A 24,962-nucleotide genomic window follows, 5' to 3' on the forward strand; every position below is an offset into this window, starting at 1 on the left:
GGGTGGGGTATGTTCTGAGAGAGACAATGATGAAGATGTCTATAAATCATTTGTCTCGCCAACATTTTGCTCTATGGATAGAGTTGTTATTCAAGGCCTTGCTATATAAATGTTGGTTGGTATGATGCTATACAAATGAGTTACAAATCCAAATTCTTCTTAAGAGAAATTCTTCAGATTGAGAAAGTCCAAGGTACCATTATGAATACCTCCCTAGTTAAGAGGGAGTGTTGAAAGATGTAACTAGGTTCGGTCTTCATAATGACATGTAATTATGATTTTATGTAAATAAATGTAAATAAGAAAAATGAAAATTATTATATTGACTTTCATGAGCAAGGATTTTGCTTTTGAGTCAAGACTCCCATTGAGAGTCTTTAGGGTTTATTTGTCATCTAGTCATAAAATATAAGAGTCATTGTCATGTAAATGAAGTCATGTTACACTTTGTAAAAGGTCATCTTGTCTATGTAAAGTATCCTCCAAAGAACTTGAAACCAAACCTCTTCAAATAGGCCTACAAACATTAGAGAAGCTGCCAGTACAAGTCGTCCTACATCTAGATGTCAAGTCAACCTAAAGACCTAGAGAAGAGGGGTATAATTAGGGGAACTCAGCCTCCATTCTAAGCATCAAGTTCGAACTCATTTCCAACGAAGAAGTGCAGAAAGAAGTGTGAAAAAGAGGCAGAAAGAAAGGGTTTTCTCTAAAAGGAAAAGGACACTCTTCTAGGGTATCGAAGGAAGAATCTTTTGGGGCAAATGAAGTAGAATCTTTTGGAGTAGTGAAGTAGGATCTTCTGGGGCAACGAAGAGATATTTTCTGGGGCAGCAATGTCTTCTGGGGCAACAAAGAGATATCTTTTGGGGCAGCAGTATCTTCTGGAGCAACGAAGGAGGAATCTTCAGGAGGCAATGAATAGGTTTTTTCTGGGATAGCGAAGAAAGGAATCCTCTGGAATAGAGAAGTAGAGACTGAGTTTCTCTAGAAGACCTAGAGACCAAGTTTCCCTAGAAGACCTAGAGACCGAGATTCTCTAGGGAAATTGTGAAGGTGCAGCATAAGAAGTAGAGACCGAGTTTCTCTAGAAGGAATAAGAGAAGGAAGGACAAGGAAGACTAGGTTGGTGACAAGGTTCTTGAAGAGGATACTAAAGTCAAGGGTCAGTGTCATGGTCTTGGTACTTATCAATTGAAGATCTAGAAGAAGAATTTTATTGGGTTTTCCTCTCTAGAGGTGACAGGTTTTGGCCTTGGCTGGAGAAGACTATATTTTGTGTCACTTGTCATTATTTTGGTAATTGTCTTGATGAAAAAGAACACACTAACAGACTAACAAAGTGAAAGATCATAAGTAATTGAAGAACAAGAATATCACAAGCAATTATCAAGCAGAGAAATGGTTAACATTGAATGCCCTAGATTTCTCAACAGGCATCCCATCATATAGTGCATTGGCCCCTCCTGGTTGATCAAGGACATAAAGGAGTCATCTTCTTCTCCCTTCTCTCATCTTACTTCTAACTCTGACGTGACTTGATATCCACATTTTATGTTCAACATGGATTTTGGTTTGCTTGTATATGTATTATACTAATTACTATTGTATAGCTTTTGAGCTCTATGCTTTTTTTAAATTAGGGTTAACAGCTGTTTTTGCACTCCCATTATGTACATTGGACTTCCAAGTCCAACTGACATCAATTGCAGCCATTAGTTAGAAATTAACAAGAATTTAGACAACAAAAATGAGTTGAAGAAATTTCACTCATTAGATGAAAGTTCAACCTAAAAGTGCACATGAAATTTTCATGTAATTTCCATGTCATAATATGTAAGCCGATCAAAATCCTTTAAATTTAAAAAGAGATACATCACACGCTTTTTAATGTATGTTTAATTTTTTTATAAATGTGGATCTTCTCAAAATATGCATAATGGGTAGTTGTTGGATGTGGAATTTAATTCTACATCCAACAAGTGTCTACACTTGGAATTTGAGTAAACCTATAAGGAGATAAGCCAAAAATACAATTAAAAAAAAATAGTTTTCTTCTTTTCCCTCCAAAACTCATAATTCTTATTTTATTATTTTATTATTTTTCCTTATGAGGTCACTTTTAGGCTGAAATTTCCTCTAATACTCATTTCTATCCCATTAAGTTGATAGATGAATGAGGTAAATGGCTATGCTATCATTAAAATACTGCTTGTGTTTCATGATAGTGTGTATAAAACATTACTTTGTGTGTATAATTTGAGTCCAAAAATGACAAGTTAATAAGTGGACAACAGACTCTATGTGTGCATGGAAGAGTAGGGAATGAAAGGCTATTGAACAAATAATAAGTCGGCCATAGGAATTGGAAGGTCAAATGTCAAATGTTGAGCTATATGTTCAGATACTCCCATATTCATGTTTCTTTTGCTTCATCCTTTTAATAAAATTCCATCATGCTTTTTGTCTCATGTCATGATCATGTTGCTTGCGGGAGTTGAAATCACAAAAGACAAGTCTTGTGTGTATAATTGGATAGTTGATCCTCAACCGGTAATGACCCTGGATTTTGACAAAAAAAAATTATATTCTTCTTCCTCTAGACTTGAAGATAATTTTTTTACTTATAAAATGATGAGTGCCAAGTACAGATTACCATAGTATATTATTTTGAGAATTACACAAGAAGAAATGTAATGGACATAGAAAGACAATTATTTGACAAAATATCTAATGATAGATAATATCTGGTTATGAAGAGTAACCTTTTCATCCATGCTGTGAATCAACTCTTCCGCAGGGCTCATGACTCTACCAAAGGGCATCGGGAATTCAATATTGCCCCACCTGCCCCAAAAAACAAATGCTTAGACACTTTAAATAGTTCAAAAACTAAAACTCCTGTTGTGAACTTCATTATGCCACCAGATTCCCATTGTTCTTTTAAAAGAAATCAAGAAAGGTATTGGAAAAATGGCACTATAAAAACATTATAAAATAGTACTTTTGGAAGTTCTTGAAAGAAGCAGTATCATCCAATTCTCCTCGCATGTCCAGGGGGTAAGGCTTTCCATCAAGTAATGTAAATGGATTCATTTCTAGGAATGTGAAGTCCAAATCTGCAATCAAAAAGGGGTTGGAATATCAAAAATAAAGTCAAGGACCTCCAAAAACAAAAAGAGGGAAGGCATGATGTCAAAAGCATGACAACATTATTGTTAAGTACTACTTGAGAAATGGAGAAGAGATTTACCCAAGAAGACTTTGTAAACACCTCTTATGAAATTCTCAATGTTGCCACGAATCTGTAAAGGTTTTACACTTGTGAGTACAATATGACATTTGAATTTCAGGTCTACACAAACTTAATCTAGGGAAAAAAAAAAAAAAAAGTAATTGACTATTCTAAAAAAGAGTTTTTTTAAATCTTGTATGGCATCCTTCAGAAAGGTGTTCTAAAACCATAACTAGTGATTAAAAAGCCAAAATAATATTTCCTCTGTAAGGATAAAATTTGTCTTTGAATTCACAGAAAGTTTGCATTTCTTCTTAGAACAACTAACTCCACCAAAATCTATCTCGAAAGATATCTATCAACATGTTTCTCTGACTTTACCACAATCTGAATCTTACCTAGTAAAGAACATTGAATATACTAGTGTGCAGTCAGCCATTTTAGATTTCTGCGACAGCCCTAATTCATACAAATAAGGAGAAATATGCATGAAAGAGACATCATTTAAAACATAACAAGCTAACCATAAATAGTACCTGAAAAGGACAACTTAAATACAGGAGAACACTGCACAAGGAGACAGGAATGACCTACATTTCTTGTAAAGACAGTGATAAACTGGGCCCACAAGGATGATCTAAGACAAGACATTTATGAAAGCCTGCACTAGTAAGATGCATTTCAGTACAGTTTTCAAAAATGCAATTTCTCATTAACTGTGAACCAACCTCATTCACAATTATAGAAACTATTTGACCCTAAATTTTCTCGATACAAATTTGGATATTTGTAGGTAAAATTGATCTATAGTGTGCATGAAGGGAAGAGATACTATTGGTTCAATCCAATGTTGTCAGAACCAAACCATTGACCGAATCAGGAACCAGTTACAACTGGACTGGAACTGGTAAATGGTAAAAAAGCCAAACCAAAAAACCAGTCAACCAAAAATATATAAAATATTCCATTTTAAAGAAAAACATATATATATCCATGTGCATGTATATGAATCCAAACCATTTATACACAAATATGCAAAATTATTCATTTATATAGCAAGAGTGCATATAACCAAAATAGCATTTAATGCAATACATCTTTGAACCATATATACATCAACAAAGAGGCTCTAGATGGCTTCTAATATAAAAATAAAAAAACAAAAATGAAAATTGAAAAATGAAAAAAAAAACAAGCTACAACAAATACCTACATAATACATATCATCAAAATCATTGCCTGAATTGAGCTCCTCATCATCAATATCACCCTCTAAGCATTAAAGTAATATAGAAAAAGTTTCACATGTCAAATCAAAGTTTTGTTTGAGTGACAGGTACATTTTTACTAGGGTCATGATAGAGGAGTTCAACAGTAAATGCCACTAACATCAAGTTACATAGAGGGCTTGGTGCTCTTGGATAAATGCTAGTTCCATACCCTCATACACAACAAAATCCAATCGAAACATTGCAATCCCCCCAATCCCGAAATCCTAAAAATTGTTAAGTCTACTAGATTTTGAGTGGGATCTAAAACTTTGCTTTCTCCATATGAAATCCAATGAGATCAAACTACTCTCAAAAATCCTAAGTCAATTAATGGTAATGCTAAAATTTTAAATGAAAGGATAACGTTTATTTTCATCCTTTACTTTGTCTATTTAACATTACCATTAATTATGTAGCATTATTAAGGCCCTAGGGTTGAATATTAGGTAGCCACACTCATCAATTATTGTTTTCTTCAAAACAAAATTGCATTTGTACGGTGTTACTTGCTAAGTTGTACCTAGCATGCACCTATCATTTTTTCAGAAGATCAGAAGTCTAGCAGGGCATTTATGCCCCTTCTTCTCTCTCTTCTTCTACATTCTCCTATGCAAATTCCTTAACCCCGCGAGGGAATTGTAATAAATGATGCTAGCATGATGAACTTATGTAACAGACCTAAACAACTTGGGACCTGGTTACTAAGGGAGTCCACTCAAGAGTGTTTTTTTCACTTGAGTAATCACTTTCGCATTTGAGAGATAAATAACTAGTCGACTTTTTTGGAGTGTGTCTTAATAGTTGGGCCTTGAGTGTGTTTCTGAGTGTAGGGTCAATGTATATTACCATGTTAGGTCATATCTAGATTCTTACAGAATTGCATTAGGTATTTTAGGGAATTTTTAAACAATTAAAAATTTCCCGCAGAACAGGATTTTAAATTAATTTTGTATGTAATAATGTAAAAAGAGGTGCTAGGAAATGTTGATGGCATGTGAGTGCTTAGAATTTATACTCAGATTACGAACATTATCATAGTACCCACTTTGAAGTCCAAAAAATAAATATTTCCCAAAGAAAATCCACTTTTACTCATAAAAGTGGGAAAAAGACACAGAAAATGCAAAAATAAATAAGTTGGGGACACGATTAAAGCATGTTCCAAGTCAAAAAGAGTCACAAGCAGTCAAGGCAAGTGACAAGGCATTCAAACTTGAGTTCGAGGTCGATTTGGAGGCCACATAAGGAGGCTAGGTTCACTGCCAAGTGGAGGCTTAATTACCTGCCTGTTTGAGGGGCCAAGTTGCCGAGCTAGCAAGCCGAGATTCCTTCTTTCTTGCTTACGGATTTGTTGGAGGATTGGGCTGAGTTTAAAGTCTAAGTTAAGAGGGAGTGAGGTTCTTCTACAGAACTGTCACTTAATGAAGTACACTGCTCCTTCAAGCAGATATGCACATGACACTTGGGAATGCATACACAGCAGTTTGTCACACTTGCAGAATTCGACGAGCTCCTTGGGATCATCACTCATGCCACTTGTTACTCATCCTTTTCTTGGGATTGTTTCCCATTTGTGTATAAATAAACCTCCTTGCTCATTGCTCTAGTTAATGTCGGAAAGACTTGAGCTTGGGGATACTCTGCTACCACTATTTTGTATTGTCATATTGTTCATCAATAAAAAAACTTTGGAAGTCCATATGGTGCAATTGTGGTGATATGATTCTTGACTTGAGGTAACTTGTATTTAGTTCATATTGTTTATTTCTCTCAATTTTGTAAGCTTGGGGCCCAAGTAGAGGCAGTATTGTCCAAGGGGAAGACAAGTAAGTACTTACATTTCTTCTTGATTGGCTTGCAATTAGTTTGGATTCTTTATGTACTTGTAAATAGCACGCTCTATCTTTTCTCTCTGCAAGGTATAACCCAATGCTACTAATTGCTTGAGCAAGTTTCTTTAAGTGTAAAACAAGTTAATACAAACTTGGAGTTGGCCATATCTTTGGTTGGATCAACCATCTTCAAGGCACAAAGGAGCACACATTTCCACTACACCGAAGGGCAGCCAAAAGCCTTTCAAAAGGATCTAAAAGGGCTTCAAGGATCTCCGTCTTTTCTTTCTTCCCTCACCCTAAAAATCAAATATTACTTGGTTACCCTTGTTTTGCATTTCATTGCTATATCTAGCTCATAAGGCTGCCTTATCTATTGTTGTCCTAACAGCAGTAGATTAACTAAGAAAGTTTCCTTGGTTTTCCTCTTGGTTAATTAGTGTAGAAATTTCACTCTAGTCATAGAGATTTTTATTTGACATCTTGGCTTACATATGCAAGTGATTTCAAATTGTTTTACATATCTTTTTGGGCATATTCTAACATTTTTGCTTGCTGAGTTTTTGCAGACCCTTCACAGAACAAGGGGAAATGCTGGCAAATTTTGCCCAGTTTTGAGGAATTGGAGCACCCAAAGACAACCTTGAACCAATCTTTTGTAAAAATCAGGAAGACTTAATTTTGTAGCCTGTTCAAGAAATTCTTCCATTTTTTTGATCCTTCAAGGGATCATTCTATTGTTGTCAACTTGTCCTAACAGCAGTAGATTAACTAAGAAAGTTTCCTTGGTCTTCCTCTTGGTTAATTAGTGTAGAAATTTCACTCTAGTCATAGAGATTTTTATTTGACATCTTGGCTTACATATGCAAGTGATTTCAAGTTGTTTTAACTTTTACATATCTTTTTGGGCATATTCTAACATTTTTGCTTGCTGAGTTTTTGCAGACCCTTCACAGAACAAGGGGAAATGCTGGCAAATTTTGCCCAGTTTTGAGGAATTGGAGCACCCAAAGACAACCTTGAACCAATCTTTTGTAAAAATCGGGAAGACTTAATTTTGTAGCCTGTTCAAGAAATTCTTCCATCTTTTGATCCTTCAAGGGATTCTTTGTAACCTTCTTGAATCAATTTTCCTCCCTTTATTCATAAGAGTGCTTCTCTTTCTTCTTCATCCCTATTTCACAAGGGATTTCCTCTCCTGATTTTGATCCCTTCATTCATAAGGGGTCTAATCAAGCATTGTAATCTAATAAAGTTGTGGTTTCCTTGGGAGTTAGGGGATTTTCCCCTAAGCATCCTTCTTCCCCAATTGGAGACCTTATTGTGGTTATGCATTTGTGGTTTGTTTTGATAGTTAGATCTAAAATTAACTTAGAATAGAAGAATCACACATGCTAATTGCAATCTAATTGTGATCTAGTTTAACTTTTTTGTTCATTTCGTTGAAGAATCTAGAAAAGCATTTCCTTTCCATTGCTAGATTGGACTAATTGTTTTAGAATAGATTTAGTTAGATTTGATTTTTGCAAAAAAGTATCAAACGTCCATCAAACTCTTTCCTTCTCTCCACCATTGCAGTGTTAGCCTGATCCTTGCACGTGATCATGGACAAGATTTTTGTTTGAATAGATTAATTAAGGACCCTTTCCCTTATAAGTCTTCTTATTTTGGGATTAGGGGAAATCTATGTTGCAGGAAACGCCGATTTTAGTGGTGTACCAGTATCCGGGACGGCTCGAAACGCTGAAACGGCTTTGAAATGCCACTGGCCATACTGTACAGCGTTTCGCGATTTCGAAACGTCGAACTGTACGGCCAGCAGCGTTTCGGCGCAACAATCCGAGTTTCAGGGGTGAAAAAGAAATGAAATTGTTTTTAAGCCTTTTTCAGCTATCTCAACTTGTGGAAAGAGGGCATGGGCCCCATCTAACACCAAAACACACTAATAAACTAATTTTTATGTGGTTGTTAGCTAAATTTAACAAAAAAAATTATAAATGGAATTCTCTAGAAGATGAGAAGAATAGAACTCTCTAGAAACCCTATGAGCCTCTTCTTTTCTTTAAAAAGGCACTCCGTTCACTCATTTCTCACACATTGTTTTGCAAGAAGAGCTTCCTATAACAGCAGCAAGGATTTTATTTGTGAGTTGGAGCATGGGCAGCAAGAGGAAAGGCATGGGCAGAAAGAGGAAGAGTGTGGAAAACAGCTAGTTGGGTGAGTTTTCATTTCCTAATTTTGCATCATTCATGGCTTCTCAAAGTAGTGTTTCAAGTGCCTCTAGATTGGGTGAGTTTTTCATTTTGTATTATTGTAATTTTGCAGCAATCATGGCTTCTCAAAGTTGTGTTTCAAGTGCCCTTAAAGCCACTCAAGCAAGCAGGCAGCAAGAATATTATCCTCTATGGAAGTATGTTACCAAAGTGAAATAGATGGGTTCCGGTGGTACATGGGAATGGAAGTGCAATTTGTGCAAAAATGAAAAGACCTTCGAGTGCTCTTACACAATAGTGAAGGCTCACATTTTGGATGAAGAGATAAAGGGTATTGATGTGTGTGCACATACCAAAAATGCAGAGGTGAGGGCTAGATTCAAGAAAGAGAGCGAGACGCTCAAAGGTTGGAGGATCAAAGAAGCAAAATTAGCATGGGCAACACCAATCCTCGCATGTCTGATAGCGTTGAGCCAAGGATTGTTCGGGAAGCAAAAAAGAGGAGGGCACTAGAAGTAGAAGCAGAGTTATCAAAGCCATCAACTCCAATTCAAGACAGTAGATTGGTGAAAACGGTTGATAGTCAAGGGAGAGAAGATGCTAACTCAAGAGTGGCAAGCCGCAAGGGCCATCTTTGCTTGTGGCATCCCCTTTAATGTGGTTTGATCCCCATATTGGCAGGATTTGGTGAGAATGATTAACAAAGCTCCTCAAGGTTACAAGGGCCCAAACTATGAAAAAGTCAGAAAATTTTTGTTGAAGAAAGAGAGGCAACTTCTTGATGATGTTCTCAAACCAATTCATAGCTCATGGGGTAGTATAGGGGTTTCTATTATCTCAAATGGTTGGACTGATACAAGACGTAGGCCTTTGATTAATGTCATTGCATCATCACCAAAAGGAGCCATGTTCATCAAAGCAGAAGATTGTTCAGGTGAGATAAAGGATAGTAAGTTCATTGCTGATATTTTAATTTTTGTTATTGAACAAGTAGGCTCAGAAAATGTGGTGCAAGTTATCACAGATAATGCACCTGTTTGCAAAGTTGCAAGCTTGATTGTTGAGAGTAGATACAATCACATATTTTGGACTCCTTGCATTGTCCACAATTTGAATCTGATTTTAGAAGAGATTGAGGCAAAAACATAATGGATTAAGGAGGTCACAGGGCAGGCTAGGGAGATTATAAAATTCATCACCAACCACCACCAATCTCAAGCAATATATCGAGAATACTCCAAATTGGAGTTGTTGAAAGTTGCTGAGACACGGTATGCCTCAAACTTCATCATGTTGCGTCACCTTGTTGATGTTAAAAATGCATTAATGAGTATGGTGGTGGGTCCAACTTGGGCCGAGTGGAGACAGGCAGATTCAAAGAAGGGAAGTATGGTGAGGAGGGTGTTGGTTGATGAAGATTGGTGGAGCAAGATTGATTTCTTGCTCAAGTTCACATCGCCTGCATTTGATCTTCTTCGAGTTGCAGACACAGAGAAACCTTTCTTAGGAGAGGTTTATGATGGCATGGATACCATGGTTGAAAAAACTGTGGAAATTATTACACAGAACGCTCCCACTCTTCTTTTTTTGGATTTTGATTTTGCTGAACAAGTGAGGTCCATTATTGTTACCAAGTGGAATGGCTTCAACGCTCCATTTCACACTGTTAAACACACATGGACAGTAAAACAATGGGAAAGATAAATCACTCAGTACATTTTTTATTAACATAAGATACACATTTATAGTACAATACGTGACTCTTGGGATTCAAATCCCAAGGTCTCTTGGACTGCTTTTGTCCATTCGAATTCCACACTAACCCTTTAGGATTAGGTGTCCAACATTCCCCCCCTTAATCCGAAGGGTTATGTATGAGTCCAAGAAAAGAGCTGTAATACAAAATGTGCAAAAAATGCATGGCAGCACTAGGCTGAATGTGCTCTATGAAATGTTGGTATAAAGGGCGGTGGTTTAAGGATAACCACCAACAATGGAACGCTTAGTGCAGTTCCCGGAACTCTTCCAAAACTGGCAAGAAACTGAAGTTTTCTGCTAGAGGAAGTGATCCTATTGTTTTAAAGAGGGAAACCTTCAACCATAAAAGGGAGGTCTCACCCCGCATAAAAGGTAAAACTTCAACCTGAAAAGAGAAGTCTCAACCTGTGATGGTTTAAGGATAACCAACAACTCTGGAATGCTTAATGCAATTCCTGAACTCTTCCAAAACTGGCAAGAAGCTGGTGTCTTCTGCTAGAGGAAGTGTTCTCAATCTGTGATGGTTTAAGGATGACCAACAACTCTGTAATTCCTGGAACTCTTCCAAAACTGGCAAGAAGCTGGAGTCTTCTGCTAGAGGAAGTGTCCCAGATTGCCAACTGAAGGCATGTTCAGGCATCTTTGTCTCTGGCTGCAACTCTGAAACTGGTGTGGCAGGTTGTGGCTCAGGCTCGCTTGACGTGACTTTGAAGCTTGTAGATGACCATCATTTCCCCCCTGTCAGGTACAAGGTGAGAAGATGGAGAAAACTCAACTGCAAGACTGTTCAATACTCTAGAACAAGTTCTAACATGTGTTTGGAATATCTTCTTGGCTGTTGATGCCCATTGCCAAGAAGCGATCCATCCAAGATGAATCTTCGTTCTTGCAGGACGTTTGTTTTTGAAGCATCTGTGTGAAGAATGACTGGTTTTATGACAGTGCTCACATGGATGAAGATCAAAACAGTGATCTTTCAGATGGCCAACTCGATCACAGTGTTGGCATTTCACGATCTGTTGTTTTTGTTGTTGTTGTGGAAGAGGGGTAGAATCTGGAACAGTTGAAGCTGAACTGTCATAAGGAGCAGGTGAACTGTCATTAATGAAACCAGCACTCTGAAACTGAATGGGCTTGGCATAGTCTGGAATATGAAAGGACAAGTCCTTGTCATATCCAAGACCGGTTCTGTGCTTGTTGTGGACAAGCTGTTCCCAAGGTCTGATGATGGGCTTGGGAAGTGCAGACTGAACCTCTGCATCTGCATGTAACTTTGCTGCTTTATCTGAATGAACTGTAATATTATTGACTTGCTGTTTATGGGAGTCTGCTTCATTGTTCTGAACAGAAACAGGTTCAGAATGATGACTCCACTGGTGTAATTCTTCCTGCTGTAGTTTTGTTTCAAGCTGCAAAAACTCAATATTCTCATGTGCAGTTTGCAGAGAGGTTTGGATGTCAAAGAGAGTTTCTTTGTTAACTTTGACCATCTCATCAACAGTGGAATGAATTAGGATATTCAATAACTTTAATGCATCTTCAAGTCTGGCCATTTTTCTTCAATGTCACTTAAAAAACACAACTGAGGCAACAGCAACAGAAAAATAATATTGTACTCTTACTACAAGATATTGTAAGGGCTTATCAAGTGGCAACAATGTCGCAAAAATGGTTGATGGAGCAGGACCTGAGTAAGCTGGATGTTACCAAGTTAAACTAAAATAAACATTTCTCGTCAAGCTACAATAAACATTGGTACAATTGGGCACATGGTAAATCAACAGTCCACAGTTCGTTTCAAGAATGAACTGGAGCATAACATCACCAATGCAAAAAAATATATATATATAAATGTGAAGATGAGCGCTGTCCTCAACTTCAAACTTCAGAGCATCTAGCTGCTATGGAAATCATGCAAAATCTCTACAAGAAACTGCTCCAAAATCTCTACAAGAAACTGCAAAAAAATGACTTCCAAAAATGTCTTCAAAAATGCTTCAAATTCCCTTCACAATGCTGATCACTTCTCCACGAATCACTTCACTCAGAGGTTGTTTCAAATTGTTCCATAGACAACACCAAATCTGCTTCGAGGTGGCTTCAATACTGCTCTTAAAATCTGCTTCTTGTTAATCTAAGAGGAAACCTCCAGATAATTGTACAGGCAACGGATTCACTTGGCCTGATTTGATCGTCTATGACTGTCAGAATGGCATCCATTCAATCACGATGCCAAGCATTTTGCAGCTCCACTCGTAGGCATATAAAATCCTCGCACTTTTACAAACAGAAAGCACCACAACACAAGACTTTGATGGCCAACAATGAAGCTAACTGTATCTCAAAATTTTCAGACCTGCAGAACAAAGAATGACGATCTGGCTTCTCAGATTTCACCGGGTCTTTCTGCGCATCACACAACACCGTGAATTTCAAAACCATTCAACGCAGTCAACCGCACCACTGCATATGAAATTCAACGCACATTCAATATTAAAACTGCGTACTGTATATAACCACTTTAAAACAGCGCACAGCGCATAATATATATCATGCTACCAATATATATATCACGGTATATATATATCACTTCAAAACAGCGCACAGCGCATAAACTCCACAAAACTGATAAACATGCATTCGTCCGCATTCATCTCAGAACTAAAAGAGAACGGAAATGAATTTAAAACCCTTCTTGCAAGGTTCGGAGCAGACAGAAAGGGAGAGAATGAAATTGTAACCCTTCATATCACTAACAAAAATAAATTATTCCTCTTTGATTCTCCTCCCGAGCTTGCGATCCGGATATATTATAATTGCAAGAAAGACACCTGCATGGGACACGTCTAGACGCCATCACCGATGTTTGCACCGAGAACAAATGTCTTTTGAGATGGTAACAGTGTGCGCTACAAGACCCAAGCTCGAAGCCCGCGGCCGTGAAAGTTGGCAATGCCACGAAAAAGGAAAAGGTCCACGCAAGGCAGTCTTCGGCTGGAAGAAAATGTTAATGAAGTTTTTGAAGTCGATGAAGCCGTTACAACCCCAAATTCGAAGAGAATAAGAACAGTCCGGCCACCGGAGTCCCACGAAATCGAGGCCGTCGAACTCGTGGCCTATACTGCAGTCCTCTGTGTCAACTTGAAAGGTAAAGACCGGCCCTCCATGAGCGACGTTGTAACAAATCTGGAGAGAGCGGTGGCTATTTGCTCTCGTGTGACCATGTCCAGGAGCGGTTCCTTGGTTGTTACATCAGATGACACCTAACGGGACCAAAACGTAAACATTACAAAACACGCTGATCATTCACCGCCTTGGGCAGACGAGAGGACCCCCTCTGTGTCAATAGACTGCTCCCTCGGCGACGATTGGTAAACGACAGTGTGAAAGAAATGCACAGTCGTTACAAAAATTTAAAATACATTTCAGATCGCCACATTACAGTGATAAACCACGATTTAAAATCGATTCAATATCAATTAAAATTAAGTCGTAACTGTGCTCCTCCTTGTGGGTTCTGACAGAGATTCCCCAAACCCAGTATCTGTTTCACTGCGCATATGTCCGTTTCAGGAGAGAAAAATGCGCGGAAAAGTCTGAGAGCAGATGCGTTTCTCAGAAATTATAATGAGACAATGGCAGTCGAGCAGACCTGAGACAGGCGTTAGGGCGCAGTCTCTGGCAGTCAGAGAGCGCAGCGAATTCAGGTCAGCGGGGCAGCGAATTAAATGCAGGTGGAGCAGCGTTACCGTTTCAGCTCTGACATCATTTGGTATGCAGCGTCAGAAGAGCAGGGCGCAGGTACAGCGCAGGGATGGCAGAATTAATGGAGCGTTACAGAAGACTAGGCCAGCTCTAGTCAGCACTATTCAAGGCAACTCAGACCAGTTGCTCAGGGAAAACAGGCCACTCATCATGGCTCTGATACCATGTTAAACACACATGGACAGTAAAACAATGGGAAAGATAAATCATTCAGTACATTTTTTATTAACATAAGATACACATTTATAGTACAATACGTGACTCTTGGGATTCAAATCCCAAGGTCTCTTGGACTGCTTTTGTCCATTCGAATTCCACACTAACCCTTTAGGATTAGGTGTCCAACACACACTCTGGGACATGCTCTGAATCTAAAATTTTATGATGAAGAATTCATTGCTGAAAGCAATGGGAAGAGGAAGCCTCCACATAAGGACAAGTAGGTGGCCAATGGAGTGAAGAAAGCCTTTCAGAGGATATTTCCAGCTTCTTCATAAACTGATGTAAGGCAATAATTTCCCTGTTTCGCTGCTGGATTAGAGGATTTTGCATATATATCAGCTTTGGATGAGAGGAGGATTAAGTGGTGGACTTGTCATGGGGCAAGTGGTGTTCATTTGCAAAGTCTTGTCACTCATATCCTATCACAAGTGGCAAGCTCTTCATCAGCAGAACGGAATTGGAGCACCTACAGTTTCATTCATAGTGTGAATCGCAACAGGTTGGGATAGCAGAAGGCAGAGGACCTTGTATATGTGCATTCAAACCTATGCCTTGTGTCTCGTAGGAGTGAAGAATATACAAGTATACCTCATAAAAAATCAGATGTGGATGTAGAATGTTCAGATTTCAAGCTCTCTCTTTCTTCTCTTGATATTTGTGCCAATGGTGATGCAAGTGCATCTGGAAGCACTACTAGAGTTGCCTCTTTTGCTGAACAAGAATCTTGTTCTATCTTTGTTGATGAGGATGAGGAGTTGTATTAGTAATGATATGTTGATGTAGCCATGATTGTCTTTAGTTCATGTTTTATTTCAGTTTTAGCACATATAGCCTCACATATAAAGGCTGATTTTGGAGTCTTGAATGTAAAGCCTCATCTATAAAGGCTAATTTTGGATATTTGCATCATGTAATCATATGTTGGATTTAATATAAATTTGGATTTCCTTCTAAAATGTCATTTATATGTCTCATTCTTTCTTTTCTTGCAAAATAATGTGTTATAAATTATAATTTATTTAATATTGACTATATATATATGACGTTTCGACCACATTTCCATTTTCCAGGGGTCGTGTTTCGAGCCGTCCCCGTTTCGGCAACTTCTAGACGTTTCAGCTTTTTGTGCAACTTAGGGGGAAATTGATAAACACTTGACTTGCTAATACAGATTAGGTTACCCAATGTTGGATCTACTTGCAAGTCGACAGACGTAAAATCCAAGGAGCGCACAGAACCTTAGCTTCCTCCTCTGGATCTCCTTGCAATTTTCCTTAATCCAACGAGGATAAGTCCTAAAAGGAAAGTATAACATTAAAGTAGTTTCGGTTTTTCGCAATCATCACCAAATCAACTTAATCTCAAGTGACAACCTAACTTAATTTAAAATGAACCACGAATCACTTCAATACATTTCGATTTCAGCACCTATTGTACTTGGTTACTTCCTTTACTTTTCGAAAGCATATTTATCTTTGGGCATTTACAAGCACTTTCTTTCAATAATTTACCTTTCAGCTATCATTTTCAAAGCATTTTACTTTCATGTTGTCATCTTTTACTTGGAACATTTACTTTCAAAGTTTCAAGATGCCATCTTTTACTTGGAACATTTACTTTCACATTGGGCATTGATCTTTACTTGCTATATATACCTCATGCTTTGAAAGTATTTTGCATATTGATCATTGTTGTTACATCTCTTGTGAATGATCATAGTGGTTTATGGTCATTAATTCTATTTACATGCTTTGTGTTAGTTTTTGTTGCATCGGATGTGTTCTAGCCATGAACTTTTGTGGAGAGACTAGAACACATGAGATCTCCAAACCCATATCGTTTTTGGAAATTCCGCCTAGAAATGGCTTAATTAGATTATTACTCATTTTTTAAATATTTGCTAAGTCTAAACTTAGGGAATATGACTAATTAATGAGAATTAATTAAATCATGGTGAGAATGTTCTAGAAAAGTACATGGATCGATTTCTAGTTAATCCTAGCCATCGATTGAGATTTAATTGTGGTCGTTGAAGTCTCAACAGAGGATTATAAGAAGAAGTCGATAGGGCTTGGATAACACACACCAAATCAGTTGAGCATTCGATTTTGCTAGGAAATTGATCTCCAGAGTAGTACCATTCAATTACCAGAGGTGATTCAGTGAGATCGAAGCAGTGAGAGGGGCAGAGATAGTGAGGTCGGAGGAAGCTTTTCCAGCTCCGGAGAGTACATTGCAAAGAGGCAACGCAGAGCCCTCTTGGGGAAATTTTTGTTTTGCTGGAGAAGGAGAAATTTTGAGCCAAAAGATGGGCAGAGGGTCCAAAGGCAAAGAGTATCATTTTCCCAGAGAGCAACTGACAAGACAGTGAGAGGAGACGCAGTTCTGAGCTTGTGGGATGTAGTAACTGCATAGACTGACGCAGTGATTGTGCAAAGGCAACAAGGAGCAGCTCAATTCAAGCTAAGGTTAGTGTTGGATTGCCTATGGAGTGAAAAAAATTTCTCACTAGCTATTATTGCCAGTTATTTCTCTATTTGGATTGCTAGTTTAAGCATCCATAGATTGTACTCAGTTTTCACTACTGCATAATATCAAAACCCTCAGTTGCTGCACCGATTTTCCCGAGTTGGGTTTGTCTGAGGAATTAGTCCAAAAATAACGGTTTATATTGTGTGTGTGCATCTATTTCTTCTAGTGTTTTTATTTATTTTGCAGTATTTCATTTGTGAATGTTGCAGTGTATTTAATTCGATATTTGTCGTAGCACACAACAAGTAAATTGTTTTGAGTTAAGTCTCAAAGTATCCACAGTAATACCCATATTTGTCAACGTTTCAAATCCCAACAGGGATCCATCATCGGGACAATTTTTGAATGATGATAGAAGAGCTTAGTGAAAGGATAAATAGTCATAAGATAATTTGATTTAAGGATATGAAGGTCAGCTATTAAAAAAATCTTTTACTCTTATTTTTACTTTTATTTTTATTTTTAATAATTATTAACAATATTTAAAGTTTTATTATAATCTTATAATAAATTGTTTTTAATTTTTATTATTATTAATAGTCTTTTAAGAAATTGTTTTTAATTTTATTATTATTAATAGATTTTTTATATTATTATAATGTCACTAATTTTGTAATAGATGAATATTGTTTGAATAATTAATTAGTTAATTAATTGAATAGATTTTATTAAAAGAAGATAATTAATTGATTAATAGATATTATAATAATAATTAAATACTAAATATTATTGTCAATACTTAATAAATAATAATGATAACTAATTATTTCTAATTTTATTTATAATATAAGATAAATTGTATTTATTTTTATTATTAATAATAGTTTTTCAATACTATTATAAATAATAATATAACTAATTTTATATTAGATTAATACTCTTTTATCTAATTACAATAATTAATTAATTAATTAATAGATATTATAATAATTAAATTAATTATTATTATATCTTAATTCTAAAAGAAAATGATTAGTTAATAAACTAATTAATTAATAGATATTAGAATAATAATTATTAAAAACTAATTATTATTATAAATAATAATTATTATTATTATTATTATAAATAGATTTTTATTATTATTCTTATAAATAATTTTTATAATTATATTAATTCTAATTTTATTTATAATATATGATAAATTGTATTTTACTTTTATTATTAATAATAGATTTTCAATACTATTATAAATAATAATATAACTAATTTTATATTAGATTAATACTCTTTTATCTAATTAGAATAATTAATTAATAGATATTATAATAATTAAAACTAATTATTATTATATCTTAATTCTAAAAGAAAATGATTGGTTAATAAACTAATTGATTAATAGATATTATAATACTAATTATTAAAAGCTAAGTATTATTATAAATAATTATTAATAATAATAATTATTAGTATTAGTATTATTATTATAAAAAAAATTCTTCTTATTATTATAAATAATTTTTACAATTAAATATTAATTATTATTATAAATAATCAATAATAATAATGATAATTATTATTAAAAATAATAATTATTATTATTTTTAATATAAGATTAGATAGTTATAAGGACAGGAGAGGAAAACAACTACCTGATTACCTGAGATGTATTGGTGGTCCTAATCCCTCTGATTAAAGGAAGCCAACTTCCACTGATCTCGATACCATTGTCCCTGTTGAGATTCTGTGGATGTTTTATAATTTCAAGAGCCTCCCTAATCTTTCATCTCTGATATTGTTCTTCTCTTGCGATAATTGAGGCACTCTCCAAACAAACCTGGTGCTTTGTTTTTGAGGAATGCTCCGCAAGGGCCGAAGTACGAGACCTTCCATTCTTAATATCTGCTCCATGTTCTTTTAGTCTTTTCTGCAAAGAACGACCTGTTTCACCAATGTAACTTTTGCCACAAGAACAATCAATTTTATAAACTCCCTTGAGTTGATGTCTATCAATATCATCCTTGACAGACCTCATACCTTGTTTAATTGTTCCAGGTGCTGAGAATTGTGTGATTATGTCTTTCCTTCTCAGGATTTTGGCAATCTTATATGTCACCCCTTGAATATATGGTAGGAAAACTCTACCACACTAAGGTAGGTCTTGGGCCTTAGGTTCCTGAGATAACACCCTCCTATTCCTGAAGTAAATTGTTTAATTGAATTAACAATTAGAAAAATTAAAACTAGTCGCTGCAATAGGATTCAAGGTCACCGAATTTTCACATGGTTTCAAAGCACAAATTGTAAGCCAGAGAGCTCAGTAGCAGAAAGGAAAAGGAATTTCGTAGCTCTGCGTAAGCAATAGTTCGAAACCCTCAGAGGCAACACAGTTTCTTGGCCAAGAGGGTCAATTTCTTGAGGAAAAATCAATTTCTCTGAGAGATTGACATAGAAATCGGATTTCTCCAATTCGAGGATTACCAGAGGCAGAGGGAGCAGCCAGTGTTTTCCTTGCAGAGCAGTTCTCTAGCTAGACACAGCATTTTGCAGCAGTCTCTAGTGCAAAATAGCGTCAGGAGGAAGAAAGCGCACACACTGAGGGAAGTTTTCCTCAATGTAATTCTAGCTTCAGAAGTTCAATTTTCTCTTGCAGATTAGCAGTCGTTGTGAGCAGATTTACTCACTCTAGTAGGGAGTGCATAGAGCCTAGCGACAGCTGAGTAGAAGAGAAGAGGAAGATTTTGACTTATTTTGCTGATATGGCCACTGCCGGACCACGAGATCAGGACAGGTTGGACAGTGCTTCCAACTATGTCATCTACAAGGAAAGGATGTCCTTCCTTCTGGATGAATATTGCCTAAAGCCATATATTGATGCAGTGGTAGCTATTCCCACGATGCAGGTAAGCTGAAGGAATACCGAAAGGAGATGGCGAGGGCGAAGAGATTGATCCTAGATGGTGTCTAGGATCATGTTGTATCACACATAGCGGCCAAGGGAACGGCCAAGGCAATGTGGGATACACTTTCCACGCTATACAAGGCACTTCCGAGCAGCAGAAGATGTAATTAGAGGAAAAGTTGAGATGCACCAGGATGTAGAGGGGGGAAGGCATCAACCCCTTCCTCACCAGGATTCAGGAGATTCAGGATTAGTTGTCAGTTGTTGGGGCAGTGCCTCAACCCACAAAGCTAGTACGATTGGCACTCAACAGTGTCTCAGAGGAGTGGCAAGTATTTGTCCAAAGTATATTGGGCAAAGAAACCTTGCCAGGTTGGGACAGGATGTGGGTCGATTTGCAACAGGAGGAGTTGAGACGAGCTCTTTTGAGGAGCTCCATCAGTGACAGCAACAGCAAGTTGAAGCATGTGAAGTAAGAGGAGAATGTGGCCTTCGCATCAAAGAGTCCCAATCAGGGACAAGGGGAACAACGAAAGAAGAAGGACCTATCGAAGGTCAAGTGCTTCAGATGTGGTGAACTTGGCCACTATAGCACCTAGTGTCCTCTCAGGAAGAAGGGCAAGGAGGAGAAGCAAGACCAGCAGGCAGCGTCAACAGAGATCGACAGGTTGTCCTCCAAGCTGGAGGAAGACTTTGTCATGTTTGATAACATCCCCCCAGGAGTCAAATGAGGTGATTTGATTTTGTAGCCTCAGAGTGCTACAAATGGGCAGGATTCTTGAGGAGGTCCACATCTTGAATCAATACCTTACTACAGGGGCCTGTTAGTTTTTGGGAGCATCGGAAGTGCTCTAGCCTTGAAAATTGGTGGAGAGGCTAAGACAGATGAGTTCTAAAGAACCCAGAAACCATTTGGTGAAATTCCACCCGGATTGTATTTTATTAAAATAATTAATATTTTTAATGGAGTTCCTAAGTCTAAACTTATGGAAATTAAAATATTAATGGGTATTAATCAAAATATGGGTGAGAATGATCTAGAAGGTGGATCAAGTCATGTTTTAATCTTAACCGTTGATTAGAGACTTAATCTCGATCGTTGAAGACTCAACAGGAAAAGTATAAAATGGAGGCTTGGGGTTCATTTGGAAACACACACAGAGAGATTGTGTAAATCGATTTTCTAAGGTGAGAAGTTCTCAGGAGAAAAATCGATTGGGGAGATCTTGCAGTTGAGAGGCAGGGATCGCAGCTTCAGGAGAGAGTGATTCTCAACCAGAGATACATCAGCAAAGAGAGGCTAGTGAATGATCCAGAGGCTGACCCTGGGCCAGAAGGGCCATGCCGAAGTGACACAAAGGCAGAGAGTGGAAGTCGAAAATCAGAGCAAGGGTCAGTTTCAGCAACCGGAAGACAGGGTGGGAGGCCGGGAGGCTGAGAGCAGAGACTCTGGGCATCTGATAGAATCCTAAGCTAGTTGACGCAGTGCCTGCAAGGGTTGACATTGGGACAGCGTAAAGGCAGCGCAAAGCTAGCGCAGTGCCTGCCAGGGGTATCTCAATCAGTAACCGGAACAGCCGAGACTTTCCTCAGTGATTGTGTGAGGTAAACTCACAAAGCTTCTACCAGTATTTCTCTCTGTAACTAAATCATTGTATTCAATGATGTATTCGAATTTTTCTACTGCATAATAATAAAATTATAAAACCCTCAGAACTATTGCACCGGTTTTCCTGCATGGGGTTATTCTGGTGACTATTGTTCCAAATATAAGTGTGCCCTATGTATCTTGTTCTTTGCTCTGTTTTCTATTTCATGGGATCAAATATTTAATTACTGTAGGCTGCAAAAGTAATTTGCTTCAGTATTCAGAAGATAACTTGATGAATGTATTTTAAAAATCAAGTAGGTGAAGTAGATTCAAATTTGTTGCAGTAGGGGTTCCTTCAGTGTAGGAATTTTCACATTGTATCAGTATCAGATCCAGTGCTGAGCAGTGAGGCTGAAAGCTGCACGGCAACAATTCGAATCCCCTTGAAGGGATTGCGTAGTCCTTGCCGGGAAGCAGATCCAAGGAAATCTCTCTCTAAGTGAGACGACAAAGAGGTACGATTTCCAGCTTGTGAGTTTGCAAAGGCAGAGGGAGTGACGCAGAGCCTCAGTGCAATGCTTGAAGGGCGAATTTTCTTCCAAGGCAGAAATCCGCTGGAAAATAACGAAGACACGTAGAAGGTGAATTTTCTCCTATGAGAACTTTCTGCCAGAAAGTTCGAATTTCTCACTTGCTGAGCAGTTGAGCAATGCTAAGCAGTGACTAGAGGAGTCAATTCGACAGTTGGGTGAGATGGCATTACATGGGTTCAGAGATCAGGATAGGTTGGACGAAGCCTCCAACTATGTCATATGGAAGACCAAAATCTTATTTGTTATGGAGGAATATGATCTCGAGGCCTACGTCAAAAGTGTTGTAGTTGTTCTTGCTGACAACGATCAAAAGAAGAAGTGCAACGCCGACCAGGGAATGGCAAAGAGGCTCATTCTCGATGGAGTTTGAGATCATCTGGTCTCACACTTGCAGGGCAAGGATACAGCCAAGGAGATGTGGGAAGCCTTGTCATCTCTGTATGAAGGCTCTTCCAAATAGCGAAAGATGTATTTAGAGCAGAAGTTGCAGCAGACCTTGACGCAGAAAGGAGAAGGGGTGAACCTCTATCTTCAACGTCTTCAGAACACTAGAGACCAGCTTGCTGCAGTGGGGTCCACTCCTCAGCCAACCACGATGGTGAGGATAGCCCTTAATGGAGTCTCGGAAGAATGGCAAGTTTTCGTCCAAAGCATATTGGGCAGGGAAAAACTACCTTCATGGGAGGAGATGTGGGCGGCTCTTCAACAAGAGGAGTTAAGGAGGGACCTAATGAAGGTCAACCTCAATGGCAGCAATGGGAGTGGCACAAAGACAAAGGAGGAGGAGGAAAACGCAGCTCTAGCATCGAAGGGACAGCAGAAGCCGAAGCAGAAGAAGGACATTTTGAAGGTGAAATGTTTCAGATGTGGCAGATGGGTCACTTTGCATCTTAGTGTCCTTTGAAGCAAAAGGATAAGGACGAGAAGCATGATCCAAAGGTTGCAGCCGCGAAGATAGACGAGGATGAGTTTGCCATGAGTGCCCACGCATCTCCAGGAGGGAGATGGGGCAATATTGAGTTGTAGTCGGGAGGACTGCATGTGGGCAGGATCCTTGAGGAGTCCACCTCTTGGACCAATTCCTTGCTAAAGGGAGCCCAAGATTCAACAGTAGGGAGATGGACTTAGTGTCGGATGATGCAGTGGGTTGTTTGGAGGACAGATGCAGTAGCTGGAGACTGAAGACTGATCAGCACAGAGCAAGGTTGGCAACAGTGTAGTTGGCACAGTGCAAAAGTCAGCAGCAACGCAGAAGATTCAAAGGGTCAACGACTAGTAGCAATCAGATTCCAACATTCATTGTATTATGCTGAACACAGTTAAGTTCAGTTAATTTTGGATGTTTCTTAGTTGCTTCTCTCAACAACTGAGTTGTAGTATGGATGCAGTGTTAGCAGTGGCATTACTAGCAGCATAACAAATGTAACGTTTGAGAGGGAGTTGTAGTACAGATGTAGCAGTGGCAGTGGCAGTGTCATGGGCAGCAATACAGTAGTAGCAATAGCACAATGTTGGTGTCAGCAATAGTGCAGAAAGGAGGTGCTTCAGAAACAGAGCAGCATGCAAGTGGACTTTGTTGCTAGAGCACTTTCCTCGCTAAGAGGGACTGTTAGTTTTTGGTAGCATCGGAAGTGCTCTAGCCTTGAAAATTGGAGGAGAGGCTAAGGCACATGAGCTCTAAAGAACCCAGAAACCGTTTGGTGAAATTCCACCAAGATTGTATTCTATTAAAATAATTAATATTTTTAATGGAGTTCCAAAGTCTAAACTTAGGGAAATTAAAATATTTAAACAAAATATGGGTGAGAATGATCTAGAAGGTGGATCAACGTGTTTTAATCTGAGTCGTTGATTAGAGACTTAATCTCAGTCGTTGAAGACTCAACAGGAAAAATATAAAACGGAGTCTTGGGGTTCATTTGGAAACACACTGAGAGATTGAGGAAATCGATTTTCTGAGGTGAGAAGTCTCAAGAGGAAAATCAATTAGGGAGATCTTGCAGTTGAGGGGTAGGGATAGCAGCTTCTGAAGAGAGTGATTCTCAACCGGAGATACATCAGCAGAGAGAGGCAGTAAGTGATCCAGAGGCCTTGACGCAGAGGCTGACACTGGGCCAGAAGGGCCACACAGAAGTGACACAGAGGCAGAGAGAGGAAGTCGAAAATCAGAGCAAGGGTCAATTTCAGCAACAAAAATCTGGGGTGTGAGACCGGGAGGCTAAGAGCAGAGAATCTGGGCTTCTGATCGAATTCCGAGCTGGTTGACGCAGTTCCTGCAAGGGTTGACGTTGGGACAGCGCAGAGCTAGCGTGGTGCCTACCAAGGGCAACTCAATCAGTAACCGGAACAGTCGGGACTTTCCTCAGTGATTGTGTGATGTAAACACACAAAGCTTCTACCAGTATTTCTCTCTGTAACTAAATCATTGTATTCAGTGATGTATTCAGATTTTGCTATTGCATAATAATAGAACCATCAGAACTGCTGCGTCAATTTTCCCGCATTGGGTTTTTCCGAGGACTATTAAGTGTGTCCTATGTATCTTGTTTTTTGCTATGCTTTTTGTTTCATGAGATCAAATATTTAATTACTATAGGCTATAGAATTAATTTGCTTTAGTATTCAGAAGAATAACTTGATGAATGTAATTTAAAAATCAAGTAAGTGAAGTAGATTCAGGTTTGTTGCATTAGGGGTTCCTTCAGTGTAGGAATTTTCACAGGGCCCACATAGGATAGAACAGTGGCAGTAGATACAGTCAAATGCCAGAGTGACAGATGCAGAATCTAGTTACAGTCAGATGTTGGGCAGTGCAATACAGAGTTGTCAATAGTGCAGAGTGGCACAATGCAGAGTCAGGAGCAGCGCAAATGCATCAATGACAGCGCAGATACTAGCAGCAGTTAGAGACTGGGTGACAGATGCATCACACTGATCACAGTTGATTCAATATTTAGGATGCTTTTCAGTTGCAGATGTTGCAGTTGCAGCAGCAACTGATGGAGAGGAAGTTGCAGTGCAGATGTAGTGTTGGCAGCAGTTCAGTAGGGTCAGCAGCAGCGCATATTAGAGTTGTGCAGTGGTTGGCGGGTAGCAGCAGCGAGACATCAA

The 24,962-nt window shown here is 38.2% G+C and overlaps 1 protein-coding gene across 3 annotated transcripts in view; it reads right to left on the minus strand.

The window, feature by feature from the left end:
• The window catches only part of LOC149176894 (ATP-citrate synthase alpha chain protein 3-like), a 292,463-nt gene that overhangs the window by 138,414 nt on the left and 129,087 nt on the right, over nucleotides 1-24,962 (minus strand). For all 3 annotated transcript variants that reach the window (XM_089419998.1, XM_089419996.1, XM_089419997.1), the window contains 3 exons: nucleotides 3,251-3,302; nucleotides 3,002-3,116; nucleotides 2,763-2,844 (listed from right to left, as the gene is read on the minus strand). In XM_089419998.1, the coding sequence (XP_089276124.1) occupies nucleotides 2,763-2,844; nucleotides 3,002-3,116; nucleotides 3,251-3,302 (249 nt within the window). The remainder of the gene's footprint in view (nucleotides 1-2,762; nucleotides 2,845-3,001; nucleotides 3,117-3,250; nucleotides 3,303-24,962) is intronic.

Source organism: Pinus tabuliformis, chromosome 4_1 (genome assembly GCF_031772625.1).
Source record: "Pinus tabuliformis cultivar Carrire ecotype Pingquan chromosome 4_1, CPIR1, whole genome shotgun sequence".
NCBI lineage: Eukaryota > Viridiplantae > Streptophyta > Pinopsida > Pinales > Pinaceae > Pinus > Pinus tabuliformis.